Here is a 17,213-nt window from a genome sequence, read left to right as displayed (position 1 = left end):
TTGCAATATTTTCCCACAAGGTGGTACCGCTTGTGTTGATTTGGTGTAAACTTGTGTAAAATCATAATAATGATAATAATTGCTTATCACACGAAAACAATTTAAAGATAACGGACGAAGTTCACCCGAATTAAAAACAAGTCTGCCGACAAGTGCACTTATATAAGTAAGTAAATATTCTATGCAAATTTGTAAGAAAATAAACAAATTTATAACCTCTTTCCTCCTAAAATTAAATTTAATTTAAAATTAAAATTTCTAGTGACTTCGCAATGGTCAAATGAAGATAAAGAGGTTCTCCTCCAAGCGTTGAAAACTCACGGAGCTGGCAATATTACAGAAATAGCTAAAGAATTTCCATTTAAAACTCATCAGGATATATCTGTAATGATTAAGCGATATGAAAGAATTGCACACACAAATGACAAAATCTTTTTCAATGAGGAAGCACCAATAGAGAAATGGACAAATTTAATTCGACTAAACTCAGAATATAATACCCTATGTCCCATTGCCAGGGCATTCAAATATATCAAACTATTTGAACACCATGGCAATGATGCTGATAATAATGAAGTAAATATTAAAGATTATTACGAATTGTTAGTAAAATTTATCGGCAGGTGTTCCACCAAAGGAGTTAAATCCAGCCACAAAGAAATTTCTTATAGATACTCTAAAAGAAACAGCAAAAGAAGTTAAAAAGGACCAAAACAAAGAACAAATTCTTGCCTTTTTACAGAATCTGAACTTATCTTCACTTAAAGATGATAAGAAAACGTATGGTAAGAGAAAATCAGAAGAATTAGATGATAGAGTTATAAATCCATTGAAATTTCCTATGAAATTGTTGAAAAATAAAAGAATACTGTTAATTGTTTGACAATTAAAATTCTTATATTTCATCTCATCTTGCTCATGGTAAAAGATTTGACTGAAAGCCGCCAGCATGAGTTTTACATCCGGCTTTCAGCGCAAGAAGCAAATTATTATTTAGAGTTATACAAGTACTTGTGATGATGATGTCAAAAATGATATGCCTGTTTACAATTTCATGTAAGATGCACCAATGACAAATGAACAATGAAGATGAGACTAAACAGTAACATATCACATATTTGACTTATGTTCCAATTGTATTTACTTATTTTATATATATTTATAGTTGTAAATGATATGATTCACTTAAGTTTTAATTTATTGGTTAGGAGAAAGACGCCATTTTGTAACCGAAGCAACGCAATATTATAGTTTAATACGTGAACATAACTTGTGTGATAACTGAGTAGAAACTGATGAAGATTTGATTATACATCTCTTACATTCTTATATCGTAAAATTATGCTATTTACATCGAAGATTGGAAATGTATGTTTATTGACATTGATATTCAAAGATTGAAAGTGATTGCAAGATATTGAAAGAGAGAATGATGACACATTGAGCAAATATTTGTGTGCTCTCGATTTTCAAAATGGCCGCTTAATCATTGTGAAAAGCTTACAAAAGTCTTGGAATGTGTGAATTTACTCGAAAGTACATACGTTAGTTGTCAATTGTCAATATTTAGAGTTTTGTATAACATTGAAATTGTTTTGAATCAAAGACGATAGATTGCGAATGTCAAAGTGTTAAAGCTTTGGAGTTGTTCCTCTTTAAGACGTACGCTAAGATATGATGGTAAGACATATACAAATTCGGTTTGTCGAACATTTTGGAACGCTTACAAACATCGATATTAGTTATTAACACCCCACACATTACACATTACAACGGGGATATGAAAAAATATTCATTTGTTTTCGTTAAATATATCTTCTCTTCAATCTTCCTCCTTGACTAGGTCATATATATATGCTTTCTGTGTGTGAGTACTTCTGATTTAGTTAAATGCACGATTAGAATATCATTAATTATCATTATTGAAACGTGATTTGTAAGAGATTGTCTAGGAATGTACTTTGAAAGAAGAGATATTGATGTGAAATTGTTTGTATGTTAATATGTTGTTGCTTATTCTCGTAATTAATTAATAGTTATTGAGGGCACATTTGATAAAAACACGTTCAATTTGAATTGAGGACTGGAGTACATTTTACATTTTATACTGTGTGCCATCAGCAGTGCGCTGGACGAAAGGAACACTTTACAATTTACAATTTTTAGTGTTTTTTTTTTAAGGTTAGAAACTATTTAGTTTAGTTATGAACAATTTTTGATTGCTGTCTGGTTGGAATTATTGAATTGACTATTTGCAATAATTTTCGGGTGATTGTCGTTTCATTTTTTAAAAGTCATGTTAAGCTCGCAAATGTTTCATTCTCAATCAAGGATTGCATTCCAATAGCACTAATGTAAGGTTAGGTGTATGCATGTATACATGGTTGTCTACCATGATGTATAGTTTTGAATAATATTTACAAGCTGTATCCGTGATTCTGTGCAGTAGCATGATTGTCGTTGAGGGATTGCCATTAATCCACCGTGAAGAAGCAGCGACAGCTCGTCTTCTCCTCCTTTTGCTGCCAGAGGTGCGAACAATGATGGCGGCTGAAAACTGACGGCACAAACAAACGGATGCGAAACACAATGGTGCAACATGAGATCTGATTGGTGGATGGTGCTCGGATAGAGAGACGTAATTGTTTGTTATTATTGTTATTAAGAGTTGGTGAGTTGGTTGTGGTGGTGATGGTTTCGGGCGGAGGGCGGTCGGCGGGCGCGCGTTTACTGCCGGCCGGCAAATAGCTGGTACTGGAACATCACACAGAGAAAACAAAACCATCCGATTAGAACGAGCGTGCTCCGCGGGTTTTTGAGGCCGGCTGGCGCGCTCGCTATTCAGCGATGGCGGCTGGTCGACGTTTATACAGTCTTCCAGCCCATACATTTACATAGATTTATTTTGGTTTCATGTTTTTGGCACATATCAAAATGATTGATGCACAATCAACACTACTCTCAACCGATTTTTCAATGCAGCAATATTTATAGATGGATTCTACAGCAATCATTTCGAAAGCAGCACATAATGTCAACAAATTTCGTGTATTTCGGATGTTTCTGATGATATGATGGTGGCAACATTCAAATTATTTTTAGTTTAGAATTTGTTTAAAAGTCGTTTAAATTATGTGATGCTTGAACCTTTAAACGCTTAAAATATTTAAGTTGATTTTAAATGGTGTGCAGTGAAAATTGATCGGCTCGCATGCAAGTCGAATGACCGGACCTGTACAAAGGGGGAATCACATGCCTTTATAATAAAGTTTGTACAAAAAAAAGCGATGGTGGCGCCCAGATTAGTTCATGTAAGCCAGATCGTTCGACGCAATCGGGCGCGTGTAGGTGCCTCTGTAAAATTTGCGTTCGCGCAGAATGCGTTGGAAGTAGTTCGAATCGAAATTCGAGTCCTACAACACGAGAAAACATTAATACCCTTCAATTTTCACTGCGCAAAACGCACAAAGCCGTGAAGCAAGATGGCGGACAGACAGTACAACAGTCTCTAAAGTCTATAAAGTCTATACTGATGAGGAAAGATGGCGGCTTTGTACGATTTTGAAAGCATGAAGAATTCAGTAAGCAACAAGTCCCGACAAGGAAAGATTTAAGGGAAAAGAAGAGAAGAGACGGATGAGATAGCGAATGCACGACATGATGACATTTGATAATGATTGTGTGGCGTGGTAGCGATAGTGTCCAAACGTGTATGCGACTAAAATGAGAGTGCGTCAATATTAGCACAATCCACAATGATATACAATCACACGTAATGATATATCTGCGATACGGCAATGAATGATTTTGTTTGCGTTTGTTTGTTTGGTTGTCTATAGTGTGAGTGTGGGTGTGCTGGTATTTTCTATACCACACGATGGTCATACGTACGTACATTCAGCTAAATGTAATGTTCAGGAGGGACATTTCCTAACCGTGCTACTAGAGAACACTCGGCCGTTGCTCGGTTGGTGTGAAGAGGTGAATCTTACCATGCCGGAGCCAAGCTGCTGCAGCAGGCCCGAGCCCTGCGACCCGCCCAGCGCGGACATCGCCGAGGGCCGCCGCGACCGGATGTTCTGCATGCTGCTCGTTAGCAGGTAGGGTACGCTGCTGCTCGTGTTGGGCATCGAACCGCCCTATAAAAACGCACACACACGTATATCACATCCGAAAACAACATAAAAATACAATAAGATATTTTTTCAAAAAACACACGCGCAAAACAACAAATCACATGGTATTGTTAGTGAGAGTTTGTGATAAGTAGTTATTTTTTAATGTTAAGCTAACTATTAGTTACGGCCCAAGATCAAGTAGAATGGTGGCGGGCGATAACAAAATACGCGATTGTCGGACGGCGGCGAAGCGCTAAGCCGAGCATAATCCGAGCGTGCGGAAACTTTTCGCCGTCGCGCTGCGAAGGGCTTAACGACAGAATTACGTATCGGCGCGCTTCATCAGCTTGCTCGCTCGCAACTCCAAAGCTTAAACTCACAGCCCGCTAGGGATTTGCTCATGATTGTAACCACATTCTACAATGTAACCACAGAGACAAGAAAAACTTGATTTTGGACCCGAAAATTCTTCAAAAAAACATTTAAGCTATTTCTACACAGATAAAACAACATTTATTAAGTGTAAGTTGTGTAGTGACACAGAAAAAAATCAAATAGTTGATGTTTAAGGTTAGATTTACGCTGCCATTTTGATTTTTTTCTTTCGCAAGTTAATATCTTAAATTTTATGTGTTTGAGTTTTGAAAAAGACACATAGAAAGAACACGATTGTTTTCCATCGAGAAATACTCACTATCATGCTCCGTGCAAGCTGAATTAGAGACAGAGGCGGCAATCAAACACAAGTTTGCATGATCCAAGCACGGTCGGACGGCACAAATGAGAATGAGAACATACGAATTCGTGATTAGATTTCGCTTAAACTTTTAAATCAGATACAAACAATTAAATAATTAAACACACCATGATAGGGTTTCAAGAACAACATGGCAGGTACTTAAAAAACCGCTTTTATCGATGTTTTTTTACTAAATTTCAATAAAACCGGTTTTAAAACACCACTAAACCCTTTTTTGTTCTGAGCGAAAACAAGGGGAATGTTTGGCTTGCGATTAGTACGATGACGAGTTGGGGGGCAGAATGTAAGTCCTTGTTTGTCCTGTCGATTTGGTGGTGGAATTATGGCTGCCGTTTTGCGTGGCACATTATCCATAATTCGATGATGATCATGATGGAGGTGGCAAACACACGAAAGTCAACGTACACAACTGCAGTCCGAGGGGGTTTATGGTGGTTGAATGATGAGTGAGGGTGTGTGAATGCGAACAAGACAGGGCGATGTATAACGCAATGTGTGATTTTATCACTGCATTCGTTTGATTTTCTTTTCATTTTTTTTTGGTTTGGTTTTGATTTTGTTGATACGGTAAGTAATTAGTAATTAGTGGTTTGGCAAACTTACATACGACGACGGCACCGATATGCTCGAGCCCTCGCGGGACACAGAGCTGTACCCTATGGCACCCTGTTCGAGCAATTCGTATTTATACAGATGTCAAAATTGTAACACACACTACACACACACACACCACATCGAGACCACACATTCACACAGTATGAGAAACGCAGTGAGAGCTTAGGTTAGGTTTCGATGAACGTAACCTAACTCTTGATCTTGATTCAAAATACTGAGATGTTTGAAGATGTTTTCGATATTTAGCGCTAATTACACACGTTCAGTCAGCCGCTAGCGCTACACGTGAGTCTACTCGACATCCAACTACCTCGCACTACCCTAGAAAAACGTCTGCTGACAAATGCTGACGGTATACGTGTGACGAATGACATAAACAACCAACACACAAACACACAGAGATTAGTTACCGTTGGTGGTGAGAGGTTCACGGTGGATCCGCGTCGTTCCTGCGGACCAATACTGGAATGTCGTCGGATAGGCAACCCGCCACCAGGGGTACCACCCGGGGAGCTGGCGCATGAAGGTGCGATGCGTATCTTGGGTGTCATCAACGTGTTGTCCGAAAGTCGACGGTTGGGGAACGCGTTGCTCACCTTCAGATAGTTACTATCGGGCGATGAAGGTGATCCACCAAACCACCAACCACCCAACATACCCCCTGCAATATAAAAGTAGAAAACGTGAGATGGAAGGTTATGTTATCGTAAGTGGCTAAGCGAACATCCACCTGCCGAGTTCTTGCGGGCCATGTCTTCGGCACTGGAAGTCTTACGCTGTTCCACACGTAAATTGGGGATGTTGAAGGGTGGTACGTGCATGTTATCCGAACTGTATTGGTGACGCAGCGGGCGGTGCCGCTCTGGACTTGGCAGAGACAGGTTGTCGAGTTTGAGTTTGTTGCGTTGATTGCGGTCGATCTGGTCGAGCATCTCTTGGAGAACTTCCAATAGCATCGTGAACTGCTCGAGGTTCAACGAGGGGTTGACTGTTTGTGGGAGCAAGCTGGGCATCACCTTTGTTGCCATCAGATTTACAGAGAGTCCGTATTTCTTATCACTAAGCATTAGTCGATAAATATCTACAAAACATTTTTTTTTAATTTTAAAATTTTTAAAATGTTTTAGTTTTTAACTTACTGACTACTCGTAGTGTGATTATCGGATCAGACAGTCGGATGTCATAGAGTAAAGGCAATACTTCGTCGATAATTTGACTCTTATCTAATCTATCTAGCGTGCGCTCAACGCACGACAATACGTTGGAGACGATCTTCAAGTCGTTCTGGTTCTTCTCGTAGATCATCTTTGTTTTTGGTAGAATCATCCGTCGGATCGCCATTTCATCCAGGTATTCAGAGACGTTCGTCACTGCGACTAGTGCTGCACTCTACAATATTAAGAACAACGTAACCTTTGTGCGCATACATATAGGCAACACACAATACACTTTTTTATTTTAAAACTGAATACTTACTTGTACTTGTATCGTGGTACTTTCGAAAGCACTGTATAACATCGGCAGAACTTCTGTGCGGATGTCATCACGCGGTGTTTTCTCTAAGATGATGTGTAAATTTTCTAAAAGCGTTACGGTCGCTTGGACAGACTTTGGTGTTGAAAATACACTCCTGCAAGGTAAAAAACAATTTTTTCATTTTTTTTTCTATAAAAAAAAACACTTTTTAGAATATTTAAAGCATGCGCAAGCGCATTTTAATTTCCTAGACGTTCATCGCTCATCGTCCTGTTGCTGTTGATATCGTCAATATTTACACAGAGCAAATCTGTGTGCTCGGATGTGTATCGAATTTGTTAAGGGATTAGTCGTGCTGGGGATTACACGCGTCCTCATCCCCGCGTCCGAGTTGTGCGTGGAGAGTTGACTCCGTTTCTGGATCCGATCCGAGGCTGCCGATTCAAAATTACGCCGCGTAAGCTCAACTAACGATTGCTGCGTTGGTGGCTGGATTATAATTAATGTAAGATCGCGCTTGTTGCGGTATTGCCGACGACGTCGCGTAAACAGCGAGTGGATGCTGGAGGACGATTTAAATTGTTTGCGCCCGCAATTTTCTCCGCCACTGGAGTGTATTTGCATACAACGATGGCGGCATCAGCACATTTCGTAATAGACACGATAAGAATCATCTTAACTACTAAATCAGATGAAATTAAATCGAAAAAAACTTTTGAGAGAGAAAAAAATTAAATTTTTCTTACCTAAAGGACGGAAGAATGATGTGTTCGTATTCTTCAATTGTGGATTCGTTAATTAAGTAGAGGACTGGCTGCAGGACTGCCGCGAGCACCTCCTGCGTCTTCATCTCTTGCTGCAGCGAAGGCCAGACGTGCTGATACCACAATTTCTACAAAATAGAATTATAATAACAAGCCGTCCACGATATATATATAGATGTGGATAAAACGATTCGAGTTTTACGGCTTTGGACGCAGAGAAGATGGGCACGTTTGGGACCTGGTTATGCAATATCTAAGGGTTTTACTCTTAAGCTTCTATTCCAGCTAGACGCTGCAAGTTTCATGCAGGAAAGCTTTAGTGAAGTAAAATAGAATAAAACTATCAAGTTTATTTTTAAAAAAATTCTCTTTTTTTTAGAAAATTACTTAACTAATTAGTGTTTGTTCTGGTTTCTAACAATTAACTGTTTAGATGTCGTAAATTTTTATTTCACTAAAAGCAACGATAAGAAAGGCAACAATTGATTATGTCTGGAGTACACTCTCCAGCTGCTTTTTGCTTTTCAGTCAGTTTGGGTCCTTTCACGCCCGTTTTACTTTCGGTGTACTTCAATCTTCTTGTTCAAAAGTTTCGAGCGTTGCTTGAGTTTTGTCCTACCGCATGTTTGCTCAGTGCTCGTCGAGATGGAAAGTTAACGCTGGTTTTAAGTCCGCATGACATAAAGAGGATGCTTCTTTCGATCCGTTTTCATTATTTTTCGTGTTTGTATTGTGTGTGTTTTTATTTTTGAGTACCTTGATGTGAATTGGAGGAGTTGGGAAGCAAGCGCGTGGAAGTTTTATCGACGGAATTTGTTTTCTGCGCACGTTTCGCATTAAAGAAAAATATTTATGTCAAGTTATATGAATTGCCATCTTGGGGAGTGTTTAAGCAAGCGATCTAAGGATAATATTTTCACACGATTGAAATTTAGGAAGTAAAATATTTTCGGGGTGCGATTTTAACATTAATTATTATAATATGTGCTTTTTTTATAATATGTGTTACCTTTGGGACGTAGGGTAGCGCTTCTTTGAGAGTACTGCGATAAAAGTGTGCCTTCTGCGTGGGATCCTTCATGTTGATGACGTCGAGAAATTGCAACGCGTGCACGGCCGGATCGCTGGAAATGAGGACGAAAATAGGGCATAAATAAGTAAGCAGCAAACGGATATTTCAAGCCTTCCTACAACCATCATACAAACAATTCCAATCATCCGCAATCCTCGAATTCAATACAAGTATAAATAACGAACAGGGCGTAAATCATCAACGCACAGAGATAAAAAAATAAATAAAACTACACAAACTGTTTTTGACGTTGGTAAATATTAGTTTTCGTTTAGAAAGTTTTTGTTGTGGAAAATCCCATTTGATGCTAAATAAATTGCAGAGTAAAACTCTGGATAAATCTACATAACCTTATCAAAACTTCTGCACTGTACAATGTACACGAAATGCAAAATGCGCGATTTACGCTTGGGGGAGCGCATGCAACTTTGCAACTGTAACTTTTAGTTTTCGATTTGTGGTTTTCATGTTTCATTTTTTTATTTGTTTTGCATGTCTAGCCAGTCTAAGTAAAGCAAATTTTATTCAAAGATGAATTATGAATAAAACAACCTGTCAAAAATGTGACAGCTGACATTCTAGGTTATAAAGACGTCAATCCTAACCTATAATGAAGTTTTTTACAAAATTCTTTTGTGTAAAGAATGTTTGTTGATTTAGGAACCATTTCTCGGCCTTTGGTACACAATACACAAAATATTATTTACTTAGGTACCTGAAATATTTGATTAGCGATAGCAACTGCGCCGTGGGTCGTTGTCGGTGTCCTTGCTGAGCAGGCGCACCGTCGCTTCCTGCAGCGGTATCGGCACTCGTGGCAGTATATTGTGAACTTGATCCTCTAACTAAAAAGCACCCAATTAAAAATCTTTGTTATTGAACTTGACCTTGTTATATAATCAGGTTGAGAGGAATATTTTAATACTATTATATTGTTTTCATTTCCTCTTTGAAGAGTATTCGCTCAACCATTTAAAATATTTCTCGGAAAAATTCCGCCGCGCTGCACTACTTCCTCGAGCGCGATCGTTACAAGACGCAAAACACAAAAGTGGACTAATTAATGCGCGCTTAATTAAGTTAATTAAATTTGCGTTGGTGTACGTTCGCCTCTATTTTCTTCCGTTCAAGTTTAATAGCGACTTTGATTTAGTTTTATGAGTATGAACAAAACGCACTTGGAAATTTTCGCGTATAAGTTAATTAAATCGATAAGAGAACACAATAAGTGTATATTATGAATATGCAAAATAAACAATTAATTACGATATTAATGAAGAGAGATGCAAGAAATGCAAGTGAAATGTTTGTGTGTTCATTGGGTTGCCTAGATACGTTTACTGAAGGAAAAAAAGAATTTTTCATTTTATGAAGTTGAATAATAAAATTGATTTTCAAGTAATTTGCACAAGGCGCAAATGGCGCATAACACGAACCGAAAACTTTTTCACCCGTCTTCATCGTGCAACGTCAGCGCTAACACTTCTGAATAAGACATCAAATGCAGCAGAGCGAGTTTCATAATCGGATTCGCCGTGCACTTTCGCGTGTGAACATTTTTGAATGCCATAACTTTTAAGACGCGTGAAAAGTTAAAAACTCGCATATTTTACTAGGTTTTCGAGATTATAAATACATTAGATTACCAATTCGAGTTGTTTCAAATAGCTGGAGCTAGAGTGCTGGGCCTGGATGAGCGGCCGGCCCTGATTGAAGATCGCGCAGATGACCATCCCCAGCGAGAACATGTCGCTGAGTATGCTGCATATCGATTGCGTTTGCGTTTCGGGGGCTGTGTCGCACCGCAGCACGCAACAGGCGACAAATCACGCACACCGCATGAAACAAGGCCAAAACACAACATCGAATGTCACTTGTTGCACACACAGTGGGTCAGTGGGAATAATGGATGGGTATGAAAAACTGTCATAAAATGCATGTTAATACACAAGTATTAAAATGAATTACATTTCTCAGAAATCGTTGGTTTTGATGGTAAAAAAATTGAGTTTTGAGTTCAAAATTTAAAATTTACGGAAAATCACAATGAAGGCTTGATTTATGACGTCAATATTGAGTTAAAAAATGAAAAATTGACGGTTATTCAATGAAAACAAAAGAAAATGTAAAAAATCCAATTGAGTTTGACTGCGGATGTGACGTCATTGTTGAGTTATTTCCTTTCAATGGTATCCTACATATTTTTGCGGTTTTCCAAATTTCGCGTTTTTTTTTAAACAAAAAAATTCCATTAATTCTTCATGTATTCTTTAATTTATTAAAAAAATAATAAAATTTTCTGATTTTTGTGATTCTATTGTTACTAAAATTACTAAACAATATATATTAGTTGTTTACCTGTATAGTCGAGATTGGGTTGAGCCATTTTCGATAATCTGGACGTCCACGGTTGACAGGGCACGGGTTCAACGCCATCCACATCGTTCACCCTCTCTGCAACACATCGTCGAAAGGATTCTGTTAGATTGCGTCATGTGGTGCGGAACATGCTCGTGCGATCCGAAACAAATTACAACCAAAAGAGCGCTGTGTGCAATTTTGTTCTATTTAAAGTCCACAGGAGGCATAAATCAAAATCGTCCTTTCCTAGATTCAATCAAAATAAAATCAAAAAAGTAAATTGCGGATTTGTTGAGTATGAATACGTAAAAATGTCAACATAACTTGCTTGAGTTAATATTTTTAATTGAAATTTTGTTGTTTTTTTTTACCCCGGCTGGTGCTGTTTGCATCGCGGCAATTCGTTATTGTGCTTGGGTGTTTTTAATTTATTTGCAGACTAAATACACACATTTGTGCTTGCATTTCATTTCAGGTATACATGAATATTTATTTTTCGTGCTTTCATTCATTTTATCGCCGGTGCTTTTTTCGTTGAGTTATTTGAGGTTTATGTAAAAATGTTTGTTAAAATTAAAATATATTTTCGGAATAAATTTTATTTTATGAATTCATAGCGCCGCCGGGTACGAATCTAGATAATCAAAAGAAAAATCTTGTGACTTGAGTTATTAAACGATTTTGATAAAGAAAAAGAATATTGCGGTTTATCGATGGCCGCACACAGACTCTGTGAAAACTGCAGAGATGTTTTTTTTTTTGCTTGGGGTTTTTAATAGCCTCTTCTCTTCTTGCTTGGTTGCCCGGGTCATTTCTTTTTTTTTTTCATGCTTTTTTATGCGAACAAAACCCGCGTAGGCTCCCATTGAAAAATTTCCAACGACCACAATAAACGTCTCGGTCCAGGAAATTTATTCCATTTTCTACCTTCCGAGAAGTTTTTCAAGCATGATCAAACGAGTAGAAGTAAGTCCAAGATAAGAAGAAGATGAGGAAAAAACGAAGAATGCGCTGCTAATTGAAGTAGATGTATATTAAAAGCAAAAAAACTTTGTGGTCATAATTTTTTATAAATTTTCATCATCACAACATAACCTCGATTCGTAGAAAAGAGGAAAAAAAACTTTAAATCAGTTTGATGACGTTAATGTTGATGTTGTGATGTTGGGCGAGACAAATTTTCCCTTTGATGGTTCCGTATCGCCAAAAACAGGTGGGCGTAAGCTCCGGCTAAAAATAACACCGTGCCATCCGGTCGCCGAAGGCAGTAGCAGCGCGGCCGTGACATATTAATTAGACTTTTAATTGATTGCGAAACTTGGCGACCTGTGCCAAGACTGAAATTTCAGTCTTTGTGTGTTTTGATGATTAATACTCTTCGCTGTATTTACATATTTACGGTGTGATTGTTTGCTGGGCGATTGTGTGACACGCTTCACCGGATGTTGTTTTACAGCTAATTGAATCAAGGTTCATTTTAATACGGAAGAGTTCTTATTGAATTACTTATAACCGGGAAGGTATGGAATTTTAAATTCTTAGTGACGAGGTTAAATTCATCTAATTCCGGGAGTAAAAAGAGCAGAATGATAATTTTTACTATTTTTTATAAACAATTTAAAATAGAGTGTAGAAAGGTGTATGAAATTATTTAAATTATATAAATTATTTGATTAATAATTTAAATTTAAGAAAATTGCGTTTTAAATCTCATAATTGCGATGTTCTACTTTGATGCCTCATAACTTAAAAACTAAAAAGGGTAAATTAATGATTTAACGTTTTCTGGGAAGATAATATTAAAGACTATTAAAAGGAAAACTTAAACTTTGCCTTTTTCTTAGTAATACTTAAGCCATATTAAAAAGAATTATGAAAGCAGCGTCTAATTAAACGTAAAAACTGGGTCAACTTTGAATTACGATAATTTTAATGATTTTATAGGCATAATTCATATTAAAATTCAATAAATAAAAATTTATAGGACATTTAACGTGTATAAGAACAACTTTATATTTCTAGTCATTATTCTGTTAGGTTAATTGAAGTAAATGCTTAAATTTTTATACAATTGAAGTGAAAATCGTTATAATTCCGAATCTAATAAAGATTTAGATGCCATTTCTTTGATAAATCTTATGATTTATTACAATATTTGTTTTGCAAAGCGGTTAAAATTGTTGTAATACATGCGTAAAAATTAAAAAAAATGTAAAATTAAATTGAAATTCACGTTTTTCACGCATTTTCACAAACATTTAACTATTGACTATTGAAGTAAAAATTGTCATAATTCCGAATCTAACAAAGATAAAGAAGCCATTTTTCTTTCTTTTGTTAAATCATAAAACTTATTATAATATTTCTTTTGCAAAACTGTTAAAAATTTGATATTATGCGCATAAATACCAAAAAAACAAAAATAAAATAAAAATTTCCAATTTTCAAGTGTGTGTACATGTAATTAGGCTAAATTGTAATATTGGCTGGCAGATCCACGTGGCAAACACGCAGATAGCAGACAGGTGGGAGCGCTGCGCCGCCTTTCTGCATATCGATTGAAACGCACCCCCAGGATGTGCGATGTGCGACGTACGTTTGCGGCGTGGCGTGGCTTCTGTTCTCATCCAATACAAAATATAGGTCACTTTACAGTCGCCGACCAAAACAAGCGCACACACTCGACGCAAAAATTAAAAACACCGAATAAACTTTCCACGAAGCTTTTGTCTAGTTCGGCCGGGATTTAGTATAGCTTACAGCTTAGAGCAGCAAACACGCAATTGTTTATTTACTGCACTTTGGAGTAAAACCATCGACAATTTGATCAGCAGTGAACTGAACTCAACTCTCTACTGGGAGAGTGCAGGAGTATCTCAACTTCCGCACGTGGAAAAGTCCGGCTGTCGTAGCGCCTGCGGGCAGTGCGATTGTGCGCTATTGTCGAACAAGTTAATTAGTCATTCCAGTTTGACGCGCAGTGCGCCCCTGCGAATTTGCAAATTTCGTCCTTTTATCTCTTCCGCTTCTGTCTCTCCAGGGAGGAGAGTCAAGGCAACTGCACGCTTATCCAAACATCAGTTGATATGTTTCCATTTTTCATTTGCCTCAAGCATTTTATTGCTATTTGTAAAAATGTTGAGAAAAATTCTCCAAAAATTCTTCGGAAATGAGAAATTAATATATTGAAAATGTATTCTCGTGGAAAATGAGCCTTTGTAACCTGATTACGGGCTGCACAAATGGTGGTGGTGTTTGTGCAGCTGCTTTTTGAAGAAAAAGAGGGAAATCCACTTGTGCACGCCGAATGAATCCAGGAGTGATTAAAGTTTCATACATAAAAGCACAAAGCGCTCGCGTCCATTTCGTCCATTATGGGCCGCGCGCGAGAGTTCGCGCAGTGCTTCAGTAAAACGCTTTTTTATTGCTTTATTGCACTGAATTTAAAGCGTTCCTCTGCCGGCTGCTTGCACGGAAAAGAGCCACGCTAATAGAATTTCGATTGGGAGTCGAGCTGCGGTCATAAAAGGCGCATGAATTTCACATTTTTATACTCAATGCCAGATTTTGACTGTTGGACTACTAGCTCGTTTATGACTTGTTCTATTGTCATTGATATGGGCATTGCAATGGCACTATTCTTTTACTACAATGAAATAAAGCAAAAATTTGGCAAAATAATAGAATTTCAACGCAGCAAAACTATAAATTCTACAATTTTCACAAAAAATCCAGATAATAGTGCATTTTACTGAACTTTCATGAAATAATTAAAAATCTGAGTTTTAATTTAAAGAAAAAAACTTTTACGATAGTATTCATAAACAAGCAATAATTAGTAATGTTCCTAAATGTAAAATAGAACTAATGAACAATTTCATGTACCTATATGGTTACATAAAAAATAATTGACTTGATTATTGATTTTTTTGCTCGCATTTTCGAGCAGTGCAAATCGGATTTGTTTTGACAGGAAGAACTTGATTTTTCAGTACGCGCATAAAAAATTCATTTGAATATTTCAAAAATATTCCATTCAATTCAATTAAATTGCTTGATACGCTTTCAATTCAAAGTTAATTTTAAATTTAAAAGGAAATTAAAGTACAAAATATTAAAGCAAAATTAAAGTTTTGCATTTAAAATAATTTAATGGTACGATTAAAAATGTTTAATATAAGTATATAGCGTTTTTCTTTTTTAATTTAAATGCAGTTTCATATATTTTTTACCAAAGATATTAATTTATTAACTTTTGCAGTTTACATTGCTTTCAAAGCGCGTGCAATGGATTGCAGAATATTTCAAAATGCTGATTTTATATTACACTCGGTATTTTATGATTCTCTGGCATATTAATAACAGAATGTATATATTTTAATGTTTTTAATGTATAGTTGGCAATCAAATTTTAGAAACAAAAAATCATAAAGCGTATGAAATTCAATCAAATCATCAGAATTTTACACAAAATTCAACTTTGCCATTTAATTAGGTTAAAATTGCTTTAAAAGCATGTATAATGGGTTGCATAATATTGCAAATTGCAAATTTTTTTATTACACCCTATATTTTATGATTCTATTATCAATTAATAACAAAATATATATATTTTAATACTTTTATAACTTATGTATAGTTTGCAATTAAATTTTACAAACAAAAACTTATAAAACATCAAAAACTCTCTCAAATTATCAAAAATTTCAACATTTTTGCAATTTTCCGATTAAAAACACCTTGTATATGCCTAGTATCAATAATAAAAACTCTCATCCCAGTTGCTATTTAATGTACTTCGAAAAAAAGGCCTAAATACCCACCAGCTGTGCGTGTGCGATACGTTAAATATTAAAGTGTGATTAAACAAACGTATACGAGTGTTGGATTTCAATAATTTACACTCGTACATAATAGATTCGCGCTGGTGTTGGTAGAAATGGCGGTTGTAACACTTTCGCATCATACCTGTGAATTCGAGTCCAGCCAATTTCCACGTGCCCTTCTTGGTGACGAGGATGCTCGCCGGACACACGTTCCTGTGCAGCACATGACCCGAATAATGCAGAAAGGAGAGCGCTTCCGTTATCTGGAATCGATAAGCAAACGCCACACTAAAATTAACCAAACTAGCTACAATACACACAACCAAACACACACACACAGTGTAAAAATCAAATAAAATAAAATAAAATAAAAACGAAGAAAAAATCATTCATAAATGTTAAATTATTCATTGTAAATTGCATAAATTGCAAAGGGTTGTTGTTTATTAGCGAATATAGCGAATATATTAATTCGCCGAGAGAGGCTGAGAGGCTGCAACTATTCGTGTAAATCCTTCGAGACACGTGTTGACTAAAAAGCCCAGCTCGAAGCAGCGGTGGATTAGGGCAGGTCGCGTTAAATGCGAAGCCGCCCCCGGTGACGTCCCGATGGGAGGCGGCTGTCGACGGCGTCGGGCGCTCGCCCAGACAGAAGGATTGTCAGCGCTAAGCTCGATAATCCTGTTGGGATTGTTGCTCTTGAATTATTCAGAAATCATTACTGCAACTCTATTAAATTTTAATTATTTAATAAACTATATCATCATCAAATCAAATCATTTCAATTTTAATAATGAAAATAAGTTTTTCTTTAAATTCATTACCAAGACATTAAATTATAAATATTTTACTTTAATAATGATTTTATCGCTTGAATATCACCAAAAATAGATCATATATATGATCTGTCATTCATTTTTGACATTTACATAACCTTAAACTTTAATTTTGACAGTTCTGTCAACAACAGGAGAAAATTCAAAGAAAAAATAACTTTTAATCATGAAAAATGTTATTATTGATGTAGACTATCCGGAAAATGTTTTAAAAGTATTTAAAAGTATATTTTTGAACACTTAATGAACAATTTAGTAATATACTCGTATTGAGTTTTTTTGTAAATTTTCATTTTTTGATTGCTTGATTTGCTTTAAACTAACTGCTTAGATATAAAATTACTCATATTTTACTATAAAAATGATTTTATCGCTAAAATATCAA

The 17,213-nt window shown here is 36.4% G+C and overlaps 1 protein-coding gene and 1 long non-coding RNA gene across 2 annotated transcripts in view; one reads left to right on the top strand and one right to left on the bottom strand.

The window, feature by feature from the left end:
* Positions 1-12: 12 nt before the first annotated feature.
* LOC135793590 (uncharacterized) lies at positions 13-1,269 on the top strand. The gene is made up of 2 exons (XR_010548657.1): positions 13-166; positions 263-1,269. It is a non-coding gene; the product is annotated as an uncharacterized lncRNA (long non-coding RNA).
* Positions 1,270-1,781: 512 nt separating this feature from the next.
* The window catches only part of LOC135794283 (SCY1-like protein 2), a 30,657-nt gene continuing 15,225 nt past the window's right edge, over positions 1,782-17,213 (bottom strand). The window contains 15 exon segments of the mRNA XM_065305497.1: positions 1,782-3,413; positions 3,993-4,139; positions 4,813-4,830; positions 5,482-5,544; positions 5,904-6,154; positions 6,218-6,574; positions 6,633-6,882; positions 6,970-7,123; positions 7,716-7,861; positions 8,743-8,857; positions 9,521-9,566; positions 9,569-9,650; positions 10,452-10,597; positions 11,164-11,259; positions 16,135-16,255. Coding sequence (XP_065161569.1) covers positions 3,303-3,413; positions 3,993-4,139; positions 4,813-4,830; positions 5,482-5,544; positions 5,904-6,154; positions 6,218-6,574; positions 6,633-6,882; positions 6,970-7,123; positions 7,716-7,861; positions 8,743-8,857; positions 9,521-9,566; positions 9,569-9,650; positions 10,452-10,597; positions 11,164-11,259; positions 16,135-16,255 — 2,103 coding nt within the window. The 3' untranslated portion in view covers positions 1,782-3,302.

This window comes from Atheta coriaria, unplaced genomic scaffold (genome assembly GCF_025399875.1).
Source record: "Atheta coriaria isolate IRGN ID8LTWV9N9 unplaced genomic scaffold, Caltech_Dcor_3.1 hic_scaffold_6_pilon, whole genome shotgun sequence".
Taxonomy (NCBI): Eukaryota; Metazoa; Arthropoda; class Insecta; order Coleoptera; family Staphylinidae; genus Dalotia; species Dalotia coriaria.
The sequence above is the reverse complement of the archived record's forward strand: the minus strand, read 5'-3'. Positions and strand labels throughout refer to the sequence as shown.